The sequence below is a fragment of the Micropterus salmoides genome, unplaced genomic scaffold, assembly GCF_014851395.1.
Source record: "Micropterus salmoides isolate LMB-PRFRI ecotype aquatic unplaced genomic scaffold, ASM1485139v1 Ms_hic_scaffold_12, whole genome shotgun sequence".
Taxonomy (NCBI): Eukaryota; Metazoa; Chordata; class Actinopteri; order Centrarchiformes; family Centrarchidae; genus Micropterus; species Micropterus salmoides.
In genome coordinates, this window is record NW_024040263.1 from 19,770,838 (window position 1) to 19,791,899 (window position 21,062).

Sequence of the window (21,062 nt, forward strand, 5' to 3'; positions counted from 1 at the left end):
CCACAGCAGTGAACTTAATGCTCCAGTTCACATCAAAGGGAAAAAAAAATGAAGCCCTCAGCTCTGTGTGAGCAATGTAAACTGAGTGATGACAATGCTTGAAATGAATGAGTGATTAAATGCTCAAAGCTTCAACGCTCAAAAAATGATATTCAGGCCCGCCCTAACTATAATGCTCGCAAATGATGTACATGGGTCATTACAAAAGGGAATGTTTCTCCAGGCAGGGAAGTAGAGATAAGGAGAGAGGCAAGCAGAGGGCAGAGATGGTCTTTATTAGCACGAAGTAGGCAGAGGGGCAGACATTAAAGAACACAGTACTTAATGTTTCACCTAGGATATAGCTGCGTGCCTTGGGGAACCTATTTCTAACCCGGAGGTCAAAATTACATTTCAGTAGGCGCCATCTGTTTCTGAATTTGGAAACAACAGTGGTAAAAGAAAGAAAGAGCGCGGAATAATAAGCAGAGGTGAAGGAGATAAGAGAGGTACAGTGTTGCAAAAGATTTTGGGGAAATATGTTTAATAATAAATGGCAGCTCCTTCACCTCACACACCCAGTCTCTCACATCCTCCGTTTCACAGCTTCTTTCTACCCTTTTCACACTGGAAAAGTGATTTGGAAAATCTGTTATCTGTGAGTGTGAAAGGGTCTGTGAGATAAGTCTACCTCATACAACAAGCTTTGTAAAGATCAGGTTTGAAAGCTTTGTCACACTCATAATAATTTCACTTATCCCTTTTCTGAGCAGTGACTGAATTTTTAACATTGTTCTTGGATGTGTTCTGGTGCCTGCCACACAACGTGTGGAGCTAACTTAATTTCAGATAACATTCCCTTATTGACTACAGTAAGAGCTGCAGTCTTAAACTTTTATCACCAGGCTGCACGATCTAGTAGCCACCCGGACAGATCAATATTCACCTGAGCTCAGGCAAACACATAACACACATCTGCTAAAAAGAAGAAAAAAAAGGTAAGTATGGAATGATCCTCAAAGTCCACACGATTCTCTGATATCACACTGGCTCAATTACAGTATTTCGTTTAAATAGATTTTGTTGGACTTAAGATATAATAATTAAATGTGACATTAATTGTAGATAATTACTTGCCCATGACTGCTCAATTACAGGAATACAGTTGAGCCTGAACAGCAGCTGGAGGATTTGGTAGACAAATGCACAGAGCTACATTGCATGTCACCCCAGGAAACATCTTCAAAATAAAATGCCTCCAGTTAAGAAAATCCAGACTGCACCCAGAAAAAAGAGAGACCGTTTTGGAGTTGATGTGTAAACACCATGGACTAAATGTGAGGCTACATTTTTTTTCCTGCTACAATTCAGAAGAAATTTCTGATGTGGTTTTCAACGGCTTTTACTTTGCATTTGTTGGGTAGAATTAGCTAGCAAACAGATTTCTACAATGAATGAATGTGTATTAACATTTTAATGTTATTTTTTATCCCCAGGGTCTGATGTAGCTGAAGACGTCTCAGAACACACCTATAGGCAGTCCACCTAACTCGCATGCAACCGAACCCCATACATGTGCAGAATATGTAGAGTTTGCACATGCAGCTCCCATATCTAGGCCATAAAGAAAGAAGAAAATCATCAAACCAAACATATTATAGATAGCAGCATAACTGCCTTTTTTGGGGGGCATCTATGTGTTAGAGGTAGGAGATTTGTTATCGCTACTTAGTAGACTCGCTGGCTCCCAGTTGCCTAATTTCCTGGCGATTTTCATCACAGTCAAACACCAGGAGATCTGGACAGATGAAATGTGGGGAGGAGGGCTAATGATGTAAAATACATTAGAAGCAGGCAAATGGTGTTCCCAAGCAACACGCAAAGCCCCCTCTGCTGACACATTAGAGTCGGTTATTAGCCTGCAATGACAAACTGGTTTGTTTTCCATGTCTTTTACACAACTTAAATTAGCACTGTCCCTCTAAATGGTGGGCTCCTGCCAACAACAGATATTAGAGTCACTGGGGATGACTAAAGAACAGGAAACTGATTGCACTGAGCTGTGTCTGCATATACTTACAATGTGTATTAATTGCATATATTAACAATGTGTATTAATTTACATTTTTATATTGACAGAAAATATAAATGTATCACAGTGCGGTATCACAGACCTATAATAAATAAACTATTGTTGAGACTGCTATTTCCTTCCATTTTGTAGGACAAGATATTTTTAATATCAACCTCATTTACATATAGCCCTATCTGACACAGAAAGAGTTAAAAATGATAGGCTTTGCTATATTATAAACAGACTGAAAGGGTTTTCATATTGTGTACTGTTACGGCAACAGGCAGCGCATGTAGAAGCAGCAGCCAGTCAGATTTTCATCGGTTTCTTTACTCCTTTATTGCAGAAACACGTGTTACCTATGACAGAACAACAGTCATCGGAATAAGAAGCCGCGGTTTTGGCTTAAAGAGCAGTGGACCTTGAGACAATCCACTTGATCCTCCGGACCAGGCACCATGGTAGGTAAGGCAATCGCCCAGAGGAGAGGAAAGAGAGCTGGGAAAGGAGCCATGCTGGCTCAGCTTGAACTTAATGCTGCTCCTAAAGGTCTGGTCTGAACAAAATTGGAATTCAGGTTGGCCCAGCAAAGGAAAACAGAGACTGTTGTCCCTGCTTATCAACATCCCAGCTCAAGCACTCACTGAGCCGATGAAAGACGAAGATGAAAAAGGAGGCGGACTCTACGTTTACATCGATGATGCTTTGTCCTTAAAAAAACAGTCAAAGTGGACAATGTTTCCCAAATGTCAGACTTATGTGAAGATGAAAACCTTATTATCATGTTGTTGCTGCTGTTTACATTCACCCCCGAGGTAACTAAAAAAGTTTTTGTTCTGTGTGTAGCCTATTTGTCTTTTTACAGGCACCGTTAGTCTGTGCTCATTCTTCAAATGTGATAACTTTTGATAACTTTATTTGTATAGCACCTTTCATGCCAAGACACAACCCAAAGTGCCTAACAAAACAAGTTTAGATGAAACAATGCAAATGGTGTTTTTCAGTTATCCATATCCCTTCATGTTTAATCCCTCTGCACCTGGAAAACCCTACCAAGTCTAAACCATTCTTAAGAACTCTGTATTATCAGGTTCAAAGTTGAACTGGCAAAGATAAAGAAAACTGCTGAGGGCAATGGTTGTTCACAACAACCATCCCTAGGCAGCCTTGCTAAACTTGAGATGACCAAAAATCTTTCCATATTAGACTTACCGGGCTCCAAGTCAAGCTGGCAGAGGTATTGGGAGGTGCTGAGGGTGACCACCACCACGCGGTGCCTGAGGATGTCCTCCCTTGTGGGCATCTGGAAAGTGACATGTGTGCTGGAGATGAGACAGTACTGCTGGACCACTGGATGAACCGTCTTCACCCAGCGGTTCCTGAAGTATACCCTGGAAACAGAGTGACGAGAGGAGAAATGTCAGGAGAAAGAGATGCAACCCAAGGGGGACAAGAGCAATTACCTCATGAGACTGACGTTTAATTTTCCCCCATCCGTATCTCGTTGGTGTGCATGAATTTGCACTGTGAATGAATTGAGTTCTAGTTTTGATTCACATACCTTGTTAAATTTATTAAATCCATGAGGTTATTGTGTAAAGGAATGTAAAACCTAAATTTTTGATGCGCTTAACCTCCCCGAACCGGCTTTATCTAGTTTTAGTTCACTTTGGTTCATATTTCCCAGAATGACTTTTTATTAAAAGCACAACAAGGACTTGCATCTGCATGGCAGTATGGTCCATCAACATCAATGAAATGGTGAATAATGATATTCCATTATGAGTACAGATGGAGCAAGGGGCAACCTTGGATTAGGTGATGCATTAGATTGCTTCATGACTGGCTAAAAATACTTTTTAAAGACATATCTGGCATAAACATCATTTATGCATTTCTGCTTCACTTCACACGAGTTAAACTAATTAAAGTATTGAATGTTTTGCAGGGAGAACTTACATGTTGCCTTCATGGGATGTTGGTTAGTCCCCCACATTAGCGTCATATACAGTCTTTATAAGTCCACTTACCCAAAGGGGACAAGGGCAGCTAAGAGGGGAGGTTGCTACAGTTGTTATGGAGGATTTCACACTGGAATCCACTGAAATCAGACTACCCACTCATGTGAAACAAGTCATTTGATTGACCATATGGTACCTTACACAGCTGTCACGTTGGGCGCTGGCTGGTCAAAGCAGATATCGCCTTCCTGTCCTTTCTGACCTCTGGTTTTTATGAAACGCGATTAGAAGAAGTTACTGATGCAGTTTAATGAACTTGTGCGTGTTTGTTGCCTCCAGTTCTAAAAAGCACAGGAACTCTCCTGTGAACTGGAGGCTTGAAGTCACATCTCAAAAGTCAGAAAATGTCTGACTGTCACTGCTGTGGGGCAAAAACAGCCCAGTCATCTGTATAATATGGAGGTATTATTCTGACTGCAGGCTTTTCAAAAATGGTAATCCAATTGGTGTATAAACGAGTGAGTGTTGTACAGATGCTCGCCGGCTAACATGGTCTCAGCTGACAGACAGGCCACAGCCACTGAACAAAGGATTCAATTTAACTGTATCGGAGTTGATGTTTAATACCAGCAATTTTTGTAGTATCACCCAAAACCTCATATGAAATCTGTCCATTTTGGTTATATCACAAACTTTAAACACCAGTGAACTGACCAGATAAGGGGCTTCAAGAGGCTCACACTAGTCAAACTACCACTGCTGTAAGGCATGAATGGGCTTTGGAAGGCTGTAGACCTAAAATGTAACAGATGTGTCACAGGCACAGGCAAGTTTTCATTTTTTTAATCAACTGAAGGCAAGTTAGGGTCTTCATGCCATTTCAGTATATCAGAACTGGCTTATTGTGGGTCCGTTACGACACTTTTGCAGCTACCACATGAACCCGAGAAGTGTCTCTCAAAATTGGGATGAACTGCAGCATGACATACAAATGTAAACAGATATGAATCTTGAAATATATCTTTAGTATAACGTTTCCTTTAGGGCACTACTGCATATTATAACTGTTGCACACATTAGCATGTTTCTGCCCTTAGCCATCACATCTTCTTTAGGTAAGTGCGCTTCCATACCTGAGAGGTCTGGCATGTGGATTGCCTGCTTCAACATATGGATGAAGGTAGTCCTTAATGTAAAGGTCAGCCGCACTGTTCGAGTGGGTGCAGATCAGGACCCTGTACAGACAAAAGACAAACAACGTCAGACATAAAGCATGATACGCAGTAGGACTGAACGATTTTGGGGGGGGGGGGAATCTAACTGCGATTTCTTTTGTCAGATATTGCGATTACGATTTGATTTGCAATTTGTTTTATTGAAGTTTTGCTAAACTGCCAGTCTATTTTTGATGGAAGCCACGAAAAGCAGCACAGCGCAGATGAACCAGACAGGAAGTCAGACACAGAACAGCAGAGAGAATCTGGTCAATTTCTAAAATAAAACACCTCCCAATCATAAATCAACAATAAACACAGTTAAAACTAGGGATGGGGATCGATACCCGGTTCCAAAATTTCTCAAAGCCTGAAAATCCCTAAGGTCTAAGCTTATTGATACTGCTATCGAGACTAGCAGGTCCTATAATGTCTTGAAACAAACCAGCTGCTCCTCCTTCCACCAGGTGATGTTACCTGCAGGCCGTGAATAACAGCGGAGGGGAGGAGGGACTGATACAGACTGATTGACTGACTTGTTGATTAAGGTCTATGATCCCATCTGAATGATCAAAGTGTATTTACATAAATACTATTACTCAACATGCCATAATATATAAAATACATATACACATACATATTATAAAACATACAATATGAGTAAAGGAAGAACGTAATATCTTTATACACTTGCCTAACATCAATAATAACAATAATAGTAATAATAGAGCCAGCAAAGTCAGTTTGTACACTACTTAAAATTGAAAGCTGTGCAAAACTGTCTTTTATAGTTATACCATTTTAAGCAGTGGTGGAACATAGTGACAGATATGCAGAGAAAGCTTCGAACATTAAACACATATTTGGTACACCTCACAGCAATCTAATGTTTTCCAACTGTTAAATCTTATTGTAACAGTATGATGAGCAGGCACCACTCGTCAAGAGGGTATACTTCGACATGTCTTGGCTTTTAAAATATCTATAATTCATCCTAAAGATAGAATATTATATGTATTCACAGTGAAATGAGGAATGAATATTACATTGCTACATATTTTTCAAGGGCCATTTTTTTCTTTTACATTACACGTCTGTTCAGAGGACACTGTCCAAAGTATTGCATTCATTTTTCATAAAGACCAGAGAACCATTTATGTGCTTGTGCTACATCGCTTTGCATCTAACACAAGAAACTGCAGAATTTCCTGTGGGTATCCGCACACAGTGAGGGAGTTTACTAATGATGAAAAATGTTTTATTGTTCTCCAACACTGTGTGGCCCAGTGGATAAGACGCATGCCTTTGGTGTGAGAAACCCAGGTTCGAATCCACTATGAGACACCATTGTGTCCCTTAGCATACACTTAACCCCTAGTTGCTCCAGAGGCATGCAACCTCTGACATATACAGCATATATACATTGGATAAAAGTGTCAGCCAAATGAATAAATGTAATGTAATAATGAATGCATTGATAATAACACTAACCATGTGCATTGACCACGAATGACAAATTCATCCAAACGACCCCCTGAGAGATGGATGCTAACATGTCCACACAGTACAAACACACCACACCCCCACACCGCAGCTTGACACTTCGCAGCTCAGTGTTTTCTTAAACCTTTAATGTCAAACTCAAGGCTCCCACTGCCCTCAAGCTAAAACCAAGACCACTGCACAGCCCAATACCTCGATGGCACCCTTTAATTGGCCTCCCTTGCGATCTGAAGCTTTTATGATTGATGCCAACTAGGGGTGTGCCACATATCATATCGTTCACAATAATGTATAATTAAGTATAATTTTTAATATGAAATTTTTTAAAATCATATTGCAATAACCCAACTTGCTGTCAAGTGCTGGAAGGAAGGAGGACAGTGCTCTAAGCTATCAGTTCAAACACGTGATTTCCGAAGAATAAAACGGCCATATTCAAACACAAAAGCAAATCACAAAGAGGTGTTATTTTGACACTGCTTTGCTTTAAAACTGTGGTGATCCAAATATAACACAATCGCGATGATAATGAAAAAGCCCAACCTTTGTCACCCCTTTTTTTTGAAACAGAGGTAGGCCAACAATTTGAAGTATTGTCATCATCAATATCGTCAAATGACTAAGAAAAAAGGGTTACAGTTACAGACCTGCTGTGGTCCTGGCGAAGGATGTGCTTGACAGCCTGTGCCAGGGTGAAGGTCTTGCCGGTGCCGTAGGGCCCAATGATGAGGATCGGGGGCAGGGAAATAGAGACTGGTGTGGTGATGGCCAGGATGGCCTCTTTCTGCTTGGCATTCAGGCGAGGATCCAGCTGCTCGTCCCACTGCCTGAGGGCGGAGGGAGGATGGGGATATGATTAGATGAATCATTAGATGAACTTTTAATGAACATACAGAATTTGTTTTTTTGTTTGTTTTATTTAAGCAGCAGTTTTCAAGCATTTAGCAGTTAGATATTGCCTGAAAAACAATTAGCAGCTTTTAACATGAGACAGAGAAATATTCTGGTAATCCAAATAACTTCAGTGGGACAGAGAAAGTGAGGAAGAAAGATTCTTGCACAGAATCACAGTAAATGCGTGCACATTACTTTGTTTTCCATAATATATGCAAATGTTCTGTCATTGTATCATGCAGTTGACTTAATTGATATTTGACATTTACAATATTAAATAAATTAGACATGCTGGTTGTTAGTACAGATCAGATCAACTCAAGTCAGAAGTTAAATTGCAGTAACACATTTATGTCTTAACATATAGCAAACTCCCTGTGTGTGAGTGTGTGTGTGTGTGTGTGTGTGTGTGTGTGTGTGTGTGTGTGTGTGTGTGTGTGAGTGTGAGTGTGAGTGTGAGTGAGTGAGTGAGTGAGTGAGTGAGTGAAAGAGACCACTACCAACTTCAGCTGAATTCACTCCTTGGCCCACATTTAATCAAACACCCTCACTTTTCCACATTCCCAATTAAAACAAAACTCTACAACAACCATATTCTGGAGCCTAGACAAAGCCGCTGCCCTGAAAATCACAGGGGATTATAGTTGGCTCTAGTCAATAAAGATTACTGCCTTGCTCCCGTCACCTGTCCAACTCCAGAGAGAGATATCTAAAGTTGCAAGGAGCTGCCAGCATTTCAGGATGGCCGCAAGTCACCAAGGCGAGAGATATTCGCTCAACTCTCGAAATGATGTGGTGTCTCCTCTGTCAAGGTATTTGTCAAGCTTATATGTGTGCAGGTATTACATTAATTTCCGTATAATAACTGTTTAAGATTAGCAGTATTTACTATGCATGAATGTGTACATACTCTTTCCAAACATCTTCCATCTCTGTTGAAAACGGACACCCTTTTTCAGGAAAGACGCCTAAAATGACATACCCAAAATGAATCCGGAATAACTCCTCAACCATTTGGCCTAGAAGCATAATTCTGGACTCCTTTGAAAGGTCAGAAGCTAAGGAATATAAATCCATTGTACATTAACATATTTATTTTACCATTACAAACTACATGGAGATGCAATACAGAAGAAATGGTAAAAACAGCTATATTTTAATGTAATAAACCATCAAAACCATTGTAAGGAAGCTTATAATGCAACTGAATATCATGTAATACACCTAGAATGCAATTCTAACTGTAAATTCCATGAAAATAAACTAAAATACCAGTTATACAATATTTTCTAAATATACCAGGCTAATGTCCAATATTTATTGTTTAAATGTTGAATTTTACGGGGAGATATCTTTAAAACCCTATTTCTGTCCATACAACCAAGTTCCAAATAACAAAACATTGAAATATTGATAAAAACAGTGAATATTCATCAACATTCCTCTCAACAAAAGTACACCCATGCTTTACAGGCCTGTAGATTGACAATGGAACATCCCACAGTAATGATCAATCGATCCATCTTGTGCAGACCTTTCATTTAATACCCTGCATGTCTATGTATCTCCAACGGGTCCGCCAGAAAATGGACAAAAAGACCATGCGTATTAAAGCGGCACTATGAGAAGTGCAGCTTTAGTACACATGCTCTGCAGAAACAGACGAGAGACGGCAGGCAGCTCATGGGTATTGCGCAATAATCAAGATGGTGCGCGCTGGGACTCAGAGCAACAAAAAAGGTGGATTTTTGGACTTAAAACGGTGAAAATTGAAAAATGAAATCAGAGGTTTTGCCCTGAGCCCCCGGTACCGGGGGGGGCGTCTGTTTTCAACAGGTTAAAATTATATAAATGGAAGTTGTAGCCTTTATTTATTATCAGATATCCACATTGTTCATCCGCAACATGAAAGAAGGTTCCCTCTTCCACACAGCAACATGAAACAATCAGCCATGTGTTCATTTATTCATTTATTTGTCTTTGCCTATTTTCCAGTCACTTAAAGGCAGTAATGTACCACATTACTGCCTCTGTGTACCACACAGAGTTCTCACTGAATCAATGGAGTGAGACACAAGCATGAAGGAGGTGAAAACCATTCTATCTGAATAAAATATTGATGGTTGCCTTTAACGTAAAACACATTTCTGAATCAGCCTTCAACCGTTCAATGTATGTGTGAAGGTGGAATACACACCTGTTTGGGCTCCAGGGGATGGTGGGTACAAGGCCAATGTCAGGGAAAAGGATGGTATTATCTTTGATGCGATCAAGGGCATAGTGCATCTCACACAGTGGCAGTCTGTTAAGCTGGAACTGGAGCTCCACCTTACACAGAGGCAATACAGAAAAGCTTACTCAGCAGTCAATCCACCAAACTTGTCTATGTCCATCTACAGAGAAGCAATACAATGTAATCAATCTGATAAGATTCCAAAAAGATTTTGTTAGGGTTGCATTATACTGGATCAAATAGGTTTACAACTTGAGCTCATTAATCTCTTTCATGATTTATAGGAAAAACACATTCATTAAAAACAATACATGTAATACATGCAATACATCACACCACTCTGAGGATTAAGCATTATATTTTAAGTGCGAGTACTCAAATTAAATTATTTTCTAGACCAACCAATTAAGACCACAATACTGCCAGTTGCTCTACAGCTAAATGACGATTTGATGCATCCCAACTCTTTTCTCTAAATATCTTGATACTCATTTTTTGAGATATTTATAGACCTTGAATGAAGCCCATCTACAGCTAATTTAACTGCATAGACCGGATTTATACAGACATACATGTGTGTCCACCTGTCAATATCTCAGAATTCAAAGTGCACCAAAACAATTAAGAAAACAATAATCCCAAAACAGCAGCATCATTCTGCAAAACCAGCTTCATGGTATGGAGATTCTTCACAGTCAGAGAAAGTGGGGCACTGGGCAGGACAGTAACACCTGGAACGGCCCCCAAAAAGTGCCTGTTTTTCAATTCCGCGCCATGTTTATTTAGCACCGGCCCTGCCATAAATTACAAGGTTGAACAGTGCTCTACTTTTGATGTCTTGGGGGACCTTGGTGCATTTACATTTCTATTTAATCCCTTGGTTTAAACCAATTTTATGTAATTGCTAAGATTTTGTTTTCACTGCTGGAGGGCCTCATCATCATACAGACAGAGGACAGGCTCTTAACAGGTATACTGTAAAGTATGCAATACCTTTAGGATAGGAGTGTGAAAATTAGAAGGAGAGGGGGAAAAATAAATGAGATAAAAAGAAGAGTGAACACAGTAAGAAGGAAAGTGGGCAAGAAAGTGAAATAAACAATGAATACAAGAACCGGAAAGTCTCAGATATGTGGGAGCTAGAAGAGCATGAAACATCAAGGCTGTGTGGAATATTGTAAGAACCCATAGAGAAGATAGGGAAATGAAACTGTAGCTCGTAAGCAGGCAGGAGCAGTGAATGCAGAAGAATAAGATGATTATGCTCCCACAGTAGGCGTTCTGATAACTTAACACAGAGCCTTGCTTCATCTGCCGACGTTCAGGCTGGAGGGGAGAGAAATATCAAGCCGAGGCTGCCAAAAGGTAAAGTCATTCAATAAAGGGAGATTTCTCAGAACCAGAGACAAAACAGCAGTCAATGCTCAAACAGACGCACTAGCACACACAGGTTTTCCTGGAAAGAAGTCTTCTTCTGTTTAGCAACCTTTTGTTGAAATGCTAATTAACAGGTAACTCTTAAACACTCACTGTGTGAAGTTTTTTTTAAAGGCCAAAACGTGAGCTGAACGCTAACTAAAATCTCTTAGGGTGTTGAGATTAATCACCAGCCCTTTCCACTGCTGTTAATCCACCAGTCCTATTTACTATCTGGTGGTGACAGCAGGACAGAGATGTCTCATGTTTAAGCACACAAGTGTCCTCTTGGCGCAGCTCATACCTGTATTTCTCTGTCAGGCTGTAGCCCCAGCTCAAGACAGCAGTCCTTGCAGATCCTTAGGAAGATGTAGTCCTTGGTCTTCTCCTCAATCACAGCCTCGTAAACACGCTCTTTCACCCCAGGAGGAGGCTGGCTGCTGACCCCCTCACGGTTCAATGGCAGCAGCAGGACTGAATTCACCTTGGTCATCACTAGCCGCCCAGCCAATGTGTCCTGACGTAAGGAAGGAAAAACTGTTCAGGAGATCTAGCTAGCTAACACCTCTGGGCTCCAGGTGCCACCAACAAATAGTTAGAGTACTTAGAGTAAAAAGGCAGACACCGATGTCGCAAGCTTATGGCAATTACCAATGCAACCAATCCAGTTACCTCAGAAAGTGTTTCAGTAAGTTTGAAGCGTGCAAAGAGCTGTCCATTCTGGGCATACTTGGCTCCAACAGAAATGCCGGTCAGCATAAAGCTGGTGACAAGCTGCAGGTTAACTTTGATGTTAAACCTGGGGGGAGAAATGTGGAGATTTGGTTATGCTGTTGCAGACTGCAGATGAATCAAGGTTAAAAAAGGATCACAATCACAAAGTTTTGTCAAGTGTTATCAATAAACTAGTACCACGATCACAATATGTTCTCTTATGAATAATCTATCCTCTCTGTACTGCTGACATTTTAACCCTGGAACGGTTCTACCTTCTGCCACATAACCATTATTCGGTTGCTGTATAGTCTCACTCCGGACACAAGCATACATTTGCTCTTAAGATAAGCGGTTGTGGATTCTTCATTTAATAACCAAACTGTCAGTGCATCAAAACAGCGATATGTGAAACCAAGTGCATCATGCATTCATGCCTCTGGCATAGGAGCATTCTTTGACATTTGATTTGCTATAGTGGCCCCATAAATACCTGCATATCATTCACTCTTATCAGCAGTACATTAAAAATCAGTTATACACTGTTAAGGTGAGCAAATATTTGGGGATAGTGAAAGAAATGATCACTTTTAAGCTGAGCATCACGTGTTTGTGCATTGGCCACTGTGAAGACAAAAGTCTGAAGCTGAATATATGGTTAACATAGTTTCCAGAAAATCACTAAATACCTATTTACTGTCATTTTGTAATAGCCTTAGAAATTTTTCAAAATGTAAGGTCACCACTATAAAACTTTATCAGTGAGGGAACTAAAAAGCAACCAAATTATTTTAAGATGTCAGTCCTTCAGAGAAAAACAACCACTGGCACAAAGCTTATCCATGCACATATTTTGTGGAAGATTGAAGCGCTTTTGGGACAAAATTCAGTTCCAGCTTGTTGCTTCTCTAGTCTCTGTTGGATCTGAAATGATGAAATAGTAAGCAATATTGGTGGTGAACTCTGATGGATGATTAACATATGCAGATAAGTAAACACATTCTGTATTAAATTACAAACCAGTGGTATTACGTAACCAAAGGGACTTGTTATGGTTTTGCATCAGCGTTCTGGCTATACTCTCATTGAGGGAAAGAAACAGGGACAAAAACAAACAGCAAGGCACTCTTGCTTCTCCATTATTCACATTTGATAATCAGGTGATGCTTCTTGACCTCCTGATACCAGACTGCCAAATTGGAGGCTGCCACTCTCATCCAGCAAGAAATAAATGTAGCGTGAGATTATTAAAATATATTCTAATGGAGATATTTCTAAATTGCAATGTAAAGGACTGAATCAAGCTTTTAACAGCTGTATGCCATTTGCAGATCCCATAGAGGAAATCCACCCTTCACCAGAAATCTCCTGCTGAAACTCAATGTGCCATGAAAAGCATTAGAACCTGCCAGAACATAGATGGTTTAATAGGTAGAGGGATTATGAAAACCGGAAATGCGGCAGATTGAAAGAACATTTCATACTGCAGGACAGATAACAGGAAGGGATCCGTGATTCAATTCCTTACCATGTCGAATGACACTGAGACAAGATCAAACTAAGAGCAAAGAGGAAAGCTGAGACATTTAAAGTAGAGGGGGAATGTGGGATTAAATATTAACTGTGATTTCACCTGTAATCAGCATGGCACTTAGTGTGGAGCAGCGGGTAAAGAATCACTGTAGACACGTTATTAGATGGCACTGGAACTGTGAGTGTGTGTGCGAGAGAGATACAGAGTCTCTCACATAGCAAACTTACAATGAAGGTTGAGTCTGACACCTTGTGGTGGGTTGACATCTCAACAAAATACAGTGGGTACGGAAAGTATTCAGACCCCTTTAAATTTTTCACTCTTTGTTTCATTGCAGCCATTTTCCAAAAATCTAAAAAGTTCATTTTATTTCTCAGTAATGTACACTCAGCACCCCATCTTGACAGAAAAAAACCAGAAATGTAGACATTTTTGCAAATTTATTAAAAAAGAAAAACTGAAATATCACATGGTCATAAGTATTCAGACCCTTTGCTCAGTATTTAGTAGAAGCACCCTTTTGATCTAATACAGCCATGAGTCGTTTTGGGAAAGATGCAACAAGTTTTTCACATCTGGATTTGGGTATCCTCTGCCATTCCTCCTTGCAGATCCTCTCCAGTTCTGTCAGGTTGGATGGTAAACGTTGGTGGACAGCCATTTTCAGGTCTCTCCAGAGATGCTCAATTGGGTTTAAGTCAGGGCTCTGGCTGGGCCATTCAAGAACAGCCACGGAGTTGTTATGAAGCCACTCCTGTTATTTTAGCGGTGTGCTTAGGGTCATTGTCTTGTTGGAAGGTAAACCTTCGGCCCAGTCTGAGGTCCAGAGCACTCTGGAAAAGGTTTTCGTCCAGGATATCCCTGTACTTGGCCGCATTCATCTTTCCCTCGATTGCAACCAGTCGTCCTGTCCCTGCAGCTGAAAAACACCCCCACAGCATGATGCTGCCACCACCATGCTTCACTGTTGAGACTGTATTGGACAGGTGATGAGCAGTGCCTGGTTTTCTCCACACATACCGCTTAGAATTAAGGCCAAAAAGTTCTATCTTGGTCTCATCAGACCAGAGGATCTTATTTATCACCATCTTGGAGTCCTTCAGGTGTTTTTTAGCAAACTCCATGCGGGCTTTCATGTGTCTTGCACTGAGGAGAGGCTTCCGTCGGCCACTCTGCCATAAAGCCCCGACTGGTGGATTGCTGCAGTGATGGTTGACTTACTACAACTTTCTCCCATCTCCCGACTGCATCTCTGGAGCTCAGCCACAGTGACCTTTGGGTTCTTCTTTACCTCTCTCACCAAGGCTCTTCTCCCCCGATAGCTCAGTTTGGCCGGACGGCCAGCTCTAGGAAGGGTTCTGGTCGTCCCAAACGTCTTCCATTTGAGGGTTATGGAGGCCACTGTGCTCTTAGGAACCTTAAGTGCAGCAGAAATTTTTTTGTAACCTTGGCCAGATCTGTGCCTTGCCACAATTCTGTCTCTGAGCTCTTCAGGCAGTTGACCTCATGATTCTCATTTGCTCTGACATGCACTGTGAGCTGTAAGGTCTTATATAGACAGGTGTGTGGCTTTCCTAATCAAGTCCAATCAGTATAATCAAACACAGCTGGACTCAAATGAAGGTGTAGAACCATCTCAAGGATGATCAGAAGAAATAGACAGCACCTGAGTTAAATATGAGTGTCACGGCAAAGGGTCTGAATACTTATGACCATGTGATATTTCAGTTTTTCTTTTTTAATAAATTTGTAAAAATCTGTTTTTTTCTGTCAAGATGGGGTGCTGAGTGTACATTACTGAGAAATAAAATGAACTTTTTGATTTTTGGAAAATGGCTGCAATGAAACAAAGAGTGAAAAATTTAAAGGGGTCTGAATACTTTCCGTACCCACTGTATTTACACCACTCTACCTCAGATAGGGTCCACATTGGTATATGTACTGAAACAATCACTATATATTTTAAGTAGTCAGATTATAAATAATGAATAAATAACATATGTTATTATATTATTGAATGCATAATATATTATTACATACTAACAAAAAAAAAGAAAAACAAACAAAACCATCACCGACTGTTTAGAAGTAGTCATGTCAAGTAAAGTATAAAAAAACACAACAGAGCAAGGTTTGCTATTTGTAGCTAAATTACTGACAAGAGGCCCACTATGTAGACTGGTCTGACCTGTCAGTGAAGTGTTTTCTGTTCAGTTGTTAAGGATGCACAATTGCATTGCAATTTTGAAAGGCTCCAGTTAAAAAGGGACGGTAAGTTGACCTTGAGTTACGATTATTTTTTTATTTGGGATGACATTATAAAATAATATGTTTTCGAATTTGACTGATGCACTAGAAATGTAGTTTTCCAAGCTAGATTTCAGTGAATGTTGTTTTGCAACAGTTTCAACTCACAAGTTCCAAATTGTTAGTAGCTTTCAGAAGGATACTTTCAGTGTTCGTCAACACTGCCAGAGTCACCTTGGCATTTGGACATTTGGAACATTAGTTTTGTCTACGCCTTAGAATGACAAGACAGCAAGGCTATGGTTTTAAATTGGCATTGTAGGAGATATGCAGATAGACACATATCCCATGTACATTTAGATTTCTTCTTGAGGCACAGTTGAGTCAAAATTACAATCTTATAATTTTTTGACAAAACATATTGACATACTTATGGTCAGGATTGGAAAAATTATGGTGACCTTGTTACCATCACCAAGAAGGCTACGGAGTCTGCAGTGTTGTGACCAAGATACATTTGCTTATCAACTTATCTTTTAGCACTGCACAGTAAGTTTATTCACATTTTAGTCTGCATTCCACTTTTGTCATTTAATTGAAACTTTAGCACACAGCTTAACACTTAAGCTAGAATTAATTAAATCCTAAACAACTACCATTGTTTACTGGCTTTCTCAACAAGTTTAACTCAAATATCTCACTCAGTGTTGTTCAGGCTTTTTTATTCAGAATTATGTACATTTATGGAATAATCTATTTTACTACAAGAAACCATGAAAAAATGTATACTCACTTGCTAACTTCCTTATATTGTGCAATCTCTTCAATGTAGAGCAGGTCATGCAGTCGGGCCTGGTAGTTGTCTTTGGTCAGAGTCTTATCCAGGACTGACTGGGTGAAGAGCTGGTCGGCCGACAGAGGGATCTGATAGCGGGAGAGGAGGCTGCGTTCCAGCTCAGCCATCGTTTCATTAGGAATGAATTCTACGATGGTCTTACAAGAAGGATCCCAGCGCTTTGCAGTCATCAAGAGCTGCTGCCTGGCCGCCATTAGGTGTTCTAGGTCTGAGAACAAAGGACAAGAGGGCGGTTGAAAGCATTTGGTACTGTAAGTTGATTGTGATCCACACATAAAATAAGCATCTTCTCAAAAGATTTGAAAACTCAAAACTCTACTAAATATGACATGCAAGAAAACATACCCATCCTAACATGATTAGAAAACAATGTATACCTGAATAGATAATGTTTTCAAATTAAAATAAAAAGTCGTGTCACTTCTTTATGATTTTATATACATTGACAAAACTTGTAAAAAATATACAACTGACAAAAGTCCTTCAGATGTCTTTCTTGCTTTTAGCATACCTTCAATAGAGGCAGCATCCACCATGATCCTCTGCATCAGCACAGGCTCTGAGCCGAAGTCAAAAACAACGGTCTGTCGGAAGGTACCAAAGATTTCAGTGCTGAAGCCCACAGCTACCTGGTAGACACAGTGGTCCAGGCCATTGTCTGCTGCCACTGTCAGAACAACAAAGTTGAAAGTTTTAAACTTGCAATCTATTGTAGATTAAACAAAAGAGAGATGTAACTTTAACATTAAGATGACAAAATGAAGGAACAACACAGGCTGCAATTTCCACTTTCTAGCCACTTTTCGTGCGATTAAAATGTGCTGTAAACAAGACATTTTGTTACATTAAATTTACGATTTTTTGCAGCCTTGACTGGGCTCTGTAGCTACTCTGAACAGGACAAAATACGGCCAAATTAAAACAAGTCTGTCTAGCATAAAGAGGTAGAGCTCATAAACAGAATCACAAAACCTATTCTGGTTATACAATTCTAAAAAAGTTCAAATAATTTGAACTTTAAAACCCTCAAAGCAGCACTGTCATATGATTCAATACTAGCTTAATGATGTGTGACGACAGAGATGTGTGAAAAAAAGGCAACAATGGACATGTGACACTGGTCTCGTATTATAAATACATGACATACCTGCTGTTTCCTCTCCTGGAGTCCACTCTTGGCAGCTTTTGGGGACGGCTTGTAGCCGCTCTCCAGCTGACACACCGGTGATGAAGAAGTGTGGACGGTGGGCATCATAGAGCAGGGCGATGCGGTACAGCTTTCTAGCCGGCTAGTCAAGGAGACAGAGATAAGAAGATAATCAGAACACATAACCACTAGCACTGTCAGGTGTGCAGTGCAGAATACTGCCTTATTTTTCCAGTTTCATACTGACAAACAATCTGATTAGACACAGAAAACACTGGAATACGTATACACGCTTGGTATTCAACATTTCATCTTACCTTGCACAACAAGGAGAAGGTCCAAGAGTGAGAGGACTTTTTGGTGGTGACAGTAACAGAGAGGCTCGAGCTGGTTTCTACATTCACTCCATCTAAATAGTCACTTAGCTAGGAAAAAAAAACCCACACATGCTTAGACAGAATCTACCACGGCAACTGTATTCAGAAATCTTTTACACAAAGTAGTCTGCCAATAACAAGAAATTTAACAATATATAAATGAATGCAACCTTTGGCTTATTAATGTCTCTCCTTCAATATCATGGCTCAGTTTGTCTGGTCAACAGAGCTGCAGTAATTAAATACACTGTCCTGACTGGAGTAAGCAGTTTGCTTCTACTGTACATTTATTATCGGTAATATATGCACAGTAGAATTTACTGGTACATTAAAATTTTCATTACTTTCAGCTAGAATATGATAATACACTAAATGTCACCTTAACAGAAGAGCACATAAACAACTGAACTAGTAGATTTAGAAACTACAACTCAGCTAGTGTAGTCAATGTTCGGTGTGTGCATATAAAAGTTGCTTGCTGGGTTATACAAGGGTGTTGGTACTGCCCCCATTAGATTTACATGGTGAGGAGGTTATGAAAGTTTGGAGAGGCTTTAAATAAAATCACAACATAGTCCGATACACACGTTTTATGATTAGGTGGCCCTTTGAGGAAGTGAACCATGACCTTGATATGGTGTTCTGGCTATTTTCTATTAACTAAGCCACTTTTGAGCTTTCGTGCACTCACCACTTTCTCTGGGGAGAGGGAGTTCATCCACTTCTCTATCAGGGTCTCCATGTAGTTCTCGGTGAAGTGTTTGCTCTCCTGCTGCTGTTTGAGGCGGATGAGGCGTGACGCATAGCGTTTCTGCCACTCCATCAGCTCCTCCTGCGAGTGGGCTGACGTACACTGGGCCCCGTACCGACACAGACCCTGCTCCAAGTACCTACAGCAAAGACACACAGTGAGCTGAACTGGTGCTAAAACAAACTCAATAAATCATTCAACTAAAAACTTCTGACCATTTCAACTAATTGTTTTATGTTATGAAATCACTAAGAATACCAAACATCTGCTAGTTACAATGTCCAGTGTGAGAATTTGCGTTTCATACTATAGAAAATTTAGAACTGTTGGATTTTTGACAGCATTTTTGTACAACATCTGTACATGATCAATAAACAATGATGTGTGCCACTATTAGTTATCTGTAAATGTGTTATGTGACTAGATCTCACCAGATCTGTTGGTATCCTTAAAAACAAAAATCCAGTATGCACACTAATGCTTGTCAAAGGATTCCTTCAGAGTGAAGACCAGATCAAATTAAACATGTTTTGGCCTTTATTTTGATAGGACAGCTGAAGAGAGACAGGAAATACAGGAGAGACAGAAGGGGGATGACATGCAGCAAAGAGCCGGGTTGCAGTAAGGACTCAGCCTTGTGCATGATGAGCGCTCTCTACCAGGTGAGCTAACTGGGTCAGCCTTCAAATTTAATTCACTACTGTGAATCCTAATTTTACAGGCTTCAGTGTAAGTGAATACTGTCATGACTTCCTGAAAGCTACTTTTTAATTAAATGCCTGTCTTTCACACAATCTAGAACAGCAGAACATAGCATATTAATTTTCCTCTGCGGTAAGTTCTTCATTACTCACACCTGCGTGCAACAGTTTGTATTACCGTTTACAGAGGGTGTACTCCTCGCTGCTGGTGACTCCTCTGGGAGGAGGCCGGAACTGCCAGCCATCCTGGACCTCTGTCAACACACACAGCCAAGTAGTCAATACAACGCTGAGCCAAAGCCTTCAAAAACATTATAAGATGGGCTTCAGCCAGCTTGTATCCTGTTTAGAATGTGCTCAAGCTGCCAAATGGCTGAGTAAAGACTTTCTAAATATTAATAATATCTACTGTACTTTAATGTATGGGAATTTGTGTCATTCAATTTTCTGAAGTTGAGGGAAGGATTGAAAACGACTCATGGTACTGATTTGCTCACCTTCCTCCTGGTCATCTGTGTATTCTGGTGCCATCTCCCTATTTATAGCCTGACAGAGAAAGATAGGGCACGGAGTGTGCAGAAAGATGATTACTATTATGTCAACTACTAACATAGCCATACAAGCAGTTGGACTTATTACAGACAGTAATAAATCCACAGCTATGAGGCTACTAGGCAGATGAGCACAAAATAATTAAGTTAGTGTTAGAATCAGGCCATTAGTCATCTTTATGATCCCCCCCTACCGCCCAAGCATAAACCCATCATCTGTAAAACCAACAAGCACCAAATGGCAAATGAACAAAGGACAGAAAGCAGCAGCAACATTTGCAGCCTTGCAACCAAAGCAACTTACCTCTATTTCTGAAAAGAGCATTTTTAATCTGGTCAGGTCTTTTGTGACAATGCCATTCTGTGAAAGGAAGAAGAAGAAAAAAAAGATCTTCATTACATAGCACTTTGCAATTAGTGCTTTCATGATAACTATAAAACTCACTGCTTTTAAATAAACAGACAGATTTTTTTGGTGTAATCTTATTTATCATGTTATTTCCAGAAATCTACAGACAAGATTAAAATCCATCACCATCTCAATATTTAAAAGCTGAATTACACAACTTGGAATATTCGCAGATGAGCGATGTAAACTGAAAAGTCACAGACAGTGTGTAGATGCTATGCTTCAAAGAATGCCAAAGGGACACAAGTGATAAAAACGTCTAACCTTTTTGGGTCATGCATTATCTAAATTGGGTGTTTATAGTTTATATGTGTTGCTCTTTCAATTTGTCACTTCAATGGGGGGATGTCATGCCAGTAACCTGCACATGACACCAGAAATTATTCTAGCACTACTGATGTATTTGATGTATTTGATGATCCAAAATTGATACACTGTGCACAATGAACAAAGATGTTCATTTGTTCCCTGGCCCTGTTGAATCCAGATGATAGTCCGGTA

The 21,062-nt window shown here is 40.1% G+C and overlaps 1 protein-coding gene across 2 annotated transcripts in view; it reads right to left on the minus strand.

The window, feature by feature from the left end:
- helz (helicase with zinc finger) overlaps positions 1–21,062 on the minus strand; it is a 64,806-nt gene that overhangs the window by 26,806 nt on the left and 16,938 nt on the right. For both annotated transcript variants that reach the window (XM_038713879.1, XM_038713878.1), the window contains 14 exons: positions 20,457–20,513; positions 20,099–20,147; positions 19,780–19,855; positions 18,841–19,039; positions 18,090–18,197; positions 17,773–17,914; positions 17,137–17,292; positions 16,563–16,833; positions 11,947–12,073; positions 11,579–11,791; positions 9,823–9,953; positions 7,379–7,558; positions 5,148–5,249; positions 3,266–3,444 (listed from right to left, as the gene is read on the minus strand). In XM_038713879.1, coding sequence (XP_038569807.1) covers positions 3,266–3,444; positions 5,148–5,249; positions 7,379–7,558; positions 9,823–9,953; positions 11,579–11,791; positions 11,947–12,073; positions 16,563–16,833; positions 17,137–17,292; positions 17,773–17,914; positions 18,090–18,197; positions 18,841–19,039; positions 19,780–19,855; positions 20,099–20,147; positions 20,457–20,513 — 1,990 coding nt within the window. The remainder of the gene's footprint in view (positions 1–3,265; positions 3,445–5,147; positions 5,250–7,378; positions 7,559–9,822; positions 9,954–11,578; positions 11,792–11,946; positions 12,074–16,562; positions 16,834–17,136; positions 17,293–17,772; positions 17,915–18,089; positions 18,198–18,840; positions 19,040–19,779; positions 19,856–20,098; positions 20,148–20,456; positions 20,514–21,062) is intronic.